This window comes from Loa loa (assembly GCF_000183805.2).
Source record: "Loa loa unplaced genomic scaffold supercont3.588, whole genome shotgun sequence".
NCBI classification, from domain to species: domain Eukaryota; kingdom Metazoa; phylum Nematoda; class Chromadorea; order Rhabditida; family Onchocercidae; genus Loa; species Loa loa.
The window spans coordinates 10,098-17,402 of record NW_018108768.1 but is presented as its reverse complement, the minus strand read 5'-3'; the positions used below and the strand labels follow the sequence as shown (position 1 = coordinate 17,402).

Here is a 7,305-nt window from a genome sequence, read left to right as displayed (position 1 = left end):
AAAAAAAAAAAAAAAAAAAAATTTAACTAAAATTATTTTACACGGAAAAAATATTCATCTGTCTTACATATTTGAAGTGAAACAAATAGTTTTTATATTTACATATGGATAGAATAAAGTCATTAGTTAAATTAATTATGTGGCTAACTATAAAACAAATTATGCAACTAATTATATGAATTAATTGTGCATTTCAAATATTTTTTTTTTTATCAAAAAGTTAACAAATATCTTATGATATTATTCATGTGACAACAATAACAAAAAATGAAATTCATTACATCCTTTAAAAAAAAAGGAAAAAAAAAGCAAAGCAAAAGAAAATCTTTTTTAATAGATTTATCTGAAATTTCTAAGGATTTAAAAAAAAAGAAAAGAAAGAAAACTATGATTAGAATTGATAAAAATTTCAAATTCTTATTTCTATTGTATGCTATTAGTAATTAAAAAGAGCGGTCGTGTTAAATAAAATTGTTCAAAATTATTTTTTAAAATTAAAGTATTATAATGTAAAAGTATTCAATATTTTAGTTCAAATGTCATTTTACGATATTTCGACCAACATCTTCTGGTCCTGTTGAAATGCAAAATGATAAAGATGGCGAGACACAAGCAACACCAATTGATTAATGTTGATGTGTATTTTATAGCATATGATTATTACATGTCATCATCATTACAATTCATATATTTGATTAAAATTACACGTTTTCTTTTCATCACTTCATATGCTCATCATTATTAATTTTTGCTATTCATAGCATATATAACGTTTTATGTGACAGATGCTATCAACAGCAAATTTTAGTGCAATTTATATGATTAATTTTTATCATATTTTTGCCATTATTTAACACACCTGCTATCTTGCTCAATACAGTAATGTAACTGTTGGAAGAATCTATTAAGTTCTATCCAAACTCTTGAAAGTCCAATTTTTAAAGGCAGTGCATAGGAAATTATAAACTGCGAATTGATCATGATGTTTATATGAATTCTTTGCATGATTAAATGATGTTTTACATGATGTTTATTTCGTATGCTCAGTAATGTTTCATGAATACAAAAAAAAAGAATTGATATTTTTATGTAAAATCGTATAATGAGACAAAATACAAATTAAAGCAGAAATAAAGCTTCAGAGGAAGTCGACTATGGAAAATCATAGAAAAATGTAACGATAACAAAAAAATTCATGCAAAGAGAGAAAAATGCTCCAGTTAACAGAGTTTTTGATATTGGCTAACGAATTAAGCTTGAAGCCGTCTGGAAACCCAGTGTTTTCGATGTTTCTGCTCCAGAATCATTACAAACAATGTCGTATTTTTGTTTTCCTCCGTCATTTTCTGATTTCAGCTATCTGAAAATAAGTTTCCACTACACCTTAATTTGTCGCTTTAAAATACTTTTGCATATGGCCAAGTTAGAAATTGCCTTCTCTGAATGTTCAACCAGATAACACAAACCTTTCATATTATGAGGTCACTAACATCCTCACGTAATTACCATCTTTTATTCTATAAGCTGGAATAATAAGATCAATTGTTTGTCACTATTTATTATAACTATCATCACTTTGCCTTCAAAAAATTAAAAATAGAATTACATAAGCAGTTGGTAAGCAACTGATCTAATTATTCTGTATATTCTGTGAGTTAAAAAAAAAGTAAAGAGCTCAAAACAATGTGGGAAGGAAAACGTCAATAATCATTTTGTATAAAATGTAAGAAATATTTCTTTTGAAATACCTTCTGAGACACTTTATGTTGGTAAGTAAAACTGTTTTTTGAATTTTTATAAATATCATATTCGATGTAACACGATGTCTTTTCGATATCGGCATCATGTTGCACACCATACAAATTTGCAGCCAAAGCTGTATAAATTGTTGTACGCACCGTTTCTCTTCGCTAAAAATTACAATCAAAGCAGATAAGAATATGCGAAGGAAAAAGAAGCTAAATTGTAATAACATGAGAAAATTCATTCATTACTTTATCAAATTAACGCAGAATACTATCTGTAAAACAGTTAACTACTCATGTGATAGAGCGTTTAAAAAATTATCTTGTCATCTCTCACTCATTTCTAATCTCCTCCGTTTTGAAAGCTCATTAATGACCAGCAAAAATTAACTGAAACTTCTATTTTTTTGCCCTAAAATATACATCAAAGAAATTGAAAATAGATAAATCTGAGTCATCTCAAAACTCTCCATACTGCTCCCTCCTTGTCATTTAGCAGAACAGACTTCTGCTCTTCATTAACAAAACCAACATTTAAATGAAAGGAAGTAGAATAAGTACATTAGCTGTCAGACCGGCGACAGTTTTTGCTGTTGGTTCGGTGATCAACAAATTCGTACGGACTGAAATTTGAGAAAAAAAATGAAAGTGTAAATTTGAACATTTAACAATACATTATAAAACTAAAAAATTGGTTGGAGAGACTAGTTTTAAAAAGTAGTTAGTAAAGAAGATTACCTCGCTTACCATTAGTTCCTGAAGCTGTTGTAGATGTCTGCAAAATGAGGTTGTCATTTTGAATAATTATAAATATGTTGCGAATAATTATTTTAAGAATGCAAACAAAGCAGAAGTATAACCTATAGGACAATTAAGTGATGAGAGATATCATCGAACAGGCAAGCCAATGTAAAAGTAATGAAATTATCAATGCTTGGTTTAAATTAAATATTTCGAAACAAACAAATTAAATATATCAAAAAACCTTTCTACGTCTCGCAAATTCCTGTTGTACGATTTCCGTACGAAACTGCTTTTCTTTACTTTCCGAAACTGATGCCACATCACCAGATTCATTCATGTCCCATTCTCTTCAAGAAAAGCCATTAACTGTCAGTAAATCAGAATCAAACAGAATATTACATAATTCCTACTATATAATAATATAAAAGTGAATAAACGCGTTAAATTATCCACAGAATAAACATGAAGAATTTGACGCTTATTTTCATTGGCAAAGCTCACTTGGCTCCTGCTCGACCTCCTTCATATAGGAAACAGTCTTCACCATCATCAAAACGACGTTTTCGAAATCGTGAATTACCGATATCTTTCCAAGCTTCTGCATTAAAGCGTGATAATATTTCATCGCAAGCCTAAAAATTAGGGATGAAAACAATGCAAACGAAGCTTTATGAAAGTCAGATAATAATGTGACCATAACCTTTGGATTTTTACAATAATCACAACTCTTTCCGCATGGTCGTAAGTCATCGTCACCAAAATAACGGCCAAAGGAAACGTGTCTGCATCTGAATAAGTAGAATTAATAAAATGTGGAACTTACATACGTCAGGGAATTGTGATGAAGAGTCCAATCTAAAGCACTGTTCCACCCATCAAATTTAAATTTCAATGTAAAGATGCGTTAAGTTTAAAATTAGACTTACAGCGGTTTTTCACAATATTCCACCATTTTTTCGAAACCATGTTGTATTGCTTTCACTTGTTCATTAATTACCGTCTCATTTATTTTTTTAGCCTAAAAGGATAGTTATGTCGGAATAGCTATATTACAGCAAGGTTTATAAGTCATTTCTGATAACTTATATTACATTTAAATATATTATATATGATAGCTTATATTACGTTTAAATATATATTACATATATTCCAAAATATATGTATATTACATATATTAAAAATATATTACAGATATTACAAATATATATTACATACATTATATACATTACAACTTATATCACATTTAAAACTTATACCTTTGTTTTCAAAACATCTTGGTTAATCAGGAAGTTGAGCAACTGTCGGTCATCTCTGCTGTAATAGATACGGCAGTAACTTCGTTTACCATCACGCCCAGCACGACCCGATTCCTGATAATATGCGGCTAGATTCTGTGAACATGTCCAGTGAACAACTACTCTAAACAATGAATTTCAATAATTAACAAAAATTTTCATGTTTTAAATTAAATTCGAATCGATCGAAAAATTGAGGAAAAAAGTTTTAAAAAAGGAAGGGCTCCAAAAATCCAACCAACATAGTTAAGTCACCTGACATCTGCTTTATCGATACCCATTCCAAATGAAATAGTAGCTGCAATAACTGGAATGACATTTTTCATCCATTTGTCCTGGATGTCATCGCGCAGCTTAAAATAACAAGTTAATGCACAGAAAACGAAATAAAAAAGACCTCAAACTTTGAGCTTTGAAAATTATTTCACATTTTCAATCCTAAATGTTATTTAATTTTCACGATGTTTTAAATAAAATGCATAAATATCCCATTTTTTCAAAATAAGACTCAAGGAATGTAACAATTTGAAAATTGTAGCCACTGTGTACTTTATGAAAAACAAACCTTGTTACCCAAACCAGCATGATAAGCATACGTAGGAATGCCTTCCGCCGTTAGACGAGTTGCTATTCGCTCGCATTCCTCTCGTGTACGGCAGTATACAATACCACTACCCATAAACTAAACGCATACGTATATCTTTGCCTTTGAAGACTACTTTTGCTTTCGAGTATCTCAAAACGTTAAATAACTTGTTCCAAAAGCCTGATATGGAATATAATCCGAAAACTCGTTATGTAAGGATCTTGATGTATGAAAACCCTCCAAACAATCAAAATGAAGAAACGAATTTGAGATTAAAAAGCAAAAAAAAGGTGGAAAAAATAAAACATACAGTTAGTTTATCGCAGTTCTCCCTAGGTTTTGAGGAAAATCTGTCTCCTGTTGACTTAAGCATTGATTTATCAAGAACATCAACCGTCGATTTTAGATCAGGAGCAGATTTTGCAGTGGATGTGGGTTTCTGAGTATATCCCAATGCCTTCATCATGAAGAGAGCCAAATGTCTCTGGAAAGCCTTAGATAATTATTTCGAATTTCGTATGTTCAGCCGGAAAAAGGCATGATTCATCTAACGACGGCAATCGAACCTAAAGCACACTGATAATCAATTCCTCTAATTAATTGTTTCTGTAATCACACTGCTTCAAATGTATGTTCAAATCACTGAATAGAAAAAGAAAGGAAGAAAACCTCAGGAAGAGAAGATATTAGGTCCTTCATAATAACATCGTAATACAAATTGTTGCGAAATGTTGATGCCTTGAACATTTTCACATTGTTCAGCCTCAACTGCTTCACGATATCATCTTGTGCATTTTTATTAGCTGTGGCGGTTAATGCAATCCAACATACCTAGAATGTTCTCAATTTCATGACACTTTTACCTTGTTCAAAAGACGAATTTTAATATTCACTTGGAAAGAACCAGGAATCGAATCCATTTACTTAGTAACCAAAAAATATTTTAAAAAGAGAATTATTACCTCAGGCGCTAGCTGTCGCAAATCTCCAAGTTTTAAATAACTAGGACGAAAATCATGGCCCCAGTGTGTTACACAATGTGCTTCATCAACAACAAAATAATTCAGCAAGTTTCTTTTGAACAAACTTGTAATCATTCGCTGAATATTTGGAGTAGCCGCAGATTCTGGTGTAATATATAATAACTGTATCTCAGGTTTTGTTGCTCGTAAATCCTGAAATTTTTTAAATGTCTTTTCTCATTTTCTTGAATTCTAAATAAAAAAAAATGCAGGTAAGAAACAGTATATCCCAGCTCAAAATATGTATTCCTCAGCAGCTAGCTGAGGTATATCAAACTGCATAAAACTCTCACCTCAACAATTCGTCTTCGATCTTCAGTACCAGTTTTTGAATTCAGTGAGTCACATTTGATTCCACGAGCTTTACAAGCAAGTACTTGGTCTTGAATCAATGCTATTAAAGGTGAGAAAACGATCGTCACACCCGGATGATACATCAATGCTGGCAACTGAAATAACAGTTTTTCTTTCTTGTTCATCCTACAAATATTTAAGTTCCATGATTTGAAATTAAGGTATTTTAGATGAAATAATTATGCACAACCGAAATAGTTGAAACCCCGTAAACGAAATAGTTAAGACAATAATGTTGCATGATGAAATTAAAAACAATTATACCTGATAACACAACGATTTCCCAGCACCAGTTGGCAAAGATATGAAAACATCAGATTTCTCTAAAAAATCAATTATGTGATTAAAATATAAATAAATAAATATATATATATATATATATATATGTAATAGAAAAGATCAATACGAAGCCCAAAACTTTATTCGGTATTTTTCTATTTACTACGAGTCTCAATGTATATAGAACGAAAACTAATCATGCAGCTAGTTTTTTTTTTTTTAAAGTTTTGAACCACAAACACCAGTAACTTTTAATTAAGGAAAAAGTAAGACGTGAAACTAAGATTTATGAAGTACACTTTATTAGTTGTGATTTCCTGCAGCTTCATGTATTGGATACTTAATACCACAGAAACCAAAAAAAAAAACTTCCCAATGTCGTACTGAAATATGCAATAGAGTATGGGAGCACTATCATATGGGAGCTCTATCATTTTTCGTCAAACAACCATTAATGAAATGTCATTCATGCATAAGTAAAAAAAATGGACTCACTTCTAGCTATGGTATAAATAGCTTGCTTTTGAATTGCCGTTTTGTACTTCTTGTGTTTGAAAACGGCACACAGGAGATGATCTGCTTTTTCCTTAACTTCTGTGTTGGTTAAATGTCCTGAATTGGGCGCTCCTGGATAATTTCGATTCTCTAGCATATTATCCTGTTCAGAAACAATTACAACCGGTAGTTTACGAGGTCGACCTAAAAAGTTCTTATTCACTGGACAGAGAAAAAGCAAGGTTGCAGGATGATAGATAAAACATCATTGCTATTTCACTCCTTGTACTGAGGACCACTTCAATTTCGAGTTGGATCGGTATAAGTGCAAAGTTCAGAACCAAAGCAAAAATAAAAGCAAATCCATTACCTGATTGAACTGTAGAATTTGCTTCCCGTTTTCCTGGTGACTGACTAATGGTATTATTAATTTTCTTCAGAGAAGAGTGCATCAGAAATGCCCACTTATCAGCCTGATTTTGCAGTACTTGCGGTGGTTTAAAATCATCCTCATCATCTAGTGCAATAATTTCTAAAATTCCTTCAATTTTTATATAATCCGATCTCGAGCAAGTAAAACTGAATCAAAACATAGGCTATGGAAAATAAAAATACATACGAGGGGTACAAAAAAAGGACAAATCCAAGCGGTAAAATATGTCAATCAGCGCGGAATATGAAAAAATAAATGTAAAACTTTATCCTTTAAACTAATTGTGTTCTTTCCAATCATCAGTCAAAATTTCTAAACCATATGATTTCTCTTTGTTTCCCACATAAAAATT

The 7,305-nt window shown here is 31.1% G+C and overlaps 2 protein-coding genes across 2 annotated transcripts in view; one reads left to right on the top strand and one right to left on the bottom strand.

The window, feature by feature from the left end:
* The window catches only part of LOAG_15242 (hypothetical protein), a gene marked incomplete at both ends in the record, with an annotated part of 2,955 nt that extends 2,325 nt beyond the window's left edge, over positions 1-630 (top strand). Inside the window, one exon of the mRNA XM_020448909.1 lies at positions 532-630. Within this exon, the coding sequence (XP_020300975.1) occupies positions 532-630 (99 nt within the window). The remainder of the gene's footprint in view (positions 1-531) is intronic.
* Positions 631-1,108: 478 nt separating this feature from the next.
* LOAG_11097 (hypothetical protein) overlaps positions 1,109-7,305 on the bottom strand; it is a 7,021-nt gene continuing 824 nt past the window's right edge. The window contains exons 2-19 of the mRNA XM_020448297.1: positions 6,891-7,052; positions 6,521-6,724; positions 6,011-6,069; positions 5,686-5,841; positions 5,333-5,545; positions 5,040-5,201; positions 4,681-4,854; positions 4,350-4,466; positions 4,040-4,137; positions 3,746-3,908; positions 3,416-3,507; positions 3,190-3,277; positions 2,991-3,121; positions 2,731-2,836; positions 2,484-2,520; positions 2,307-2,368; positions 1,749-1,910; positions 1,109-1,360 (exon numbers count right to left, since the gene is read on the bottom strand). Coding sequence (XP_020301548.1) covers positions 1,340-1,360; positions 1,749-1,910; positions 2,307-2,368; positions 2,484-2,520; positions 2,731-2,836; positions 2,991-3,121; positions 3,190-3,277; positions 3,416-3,507; positions 3,746-3,908; positions 4,040-4,137; positions 4,350-4,466; positions 4,681-4,854; positions 5,040-5,201; positions 5,333-5,545; positions 5,686-5,841; positions 6,011-6,069; positions 6,521-6,724; positions 6,891-7,052 — 2,207 coding nt within the window. The 3' untranslated portion in view covers positions 1,109-1,339. The remainder of the gene's footprint in view (positions 1,361-1,748; positions 1,911-2,306; positions 2,369-2,483; positions 2,521-2,730; positions 2,837-2,990; positions 3,122-3,189; positions 3,278-3,415; positions 3,508-3,745; positions 3,909-4,039; positions 4,138-4,349; positions 4,467-4,680; positions 4,855-5,039; positions 5,202-5,332; positions 5,546-5,685; positions 5,842-6,010; positions 6,070-6,520; positions 6,725-6,890; positions 7,053-7,305) is intronic.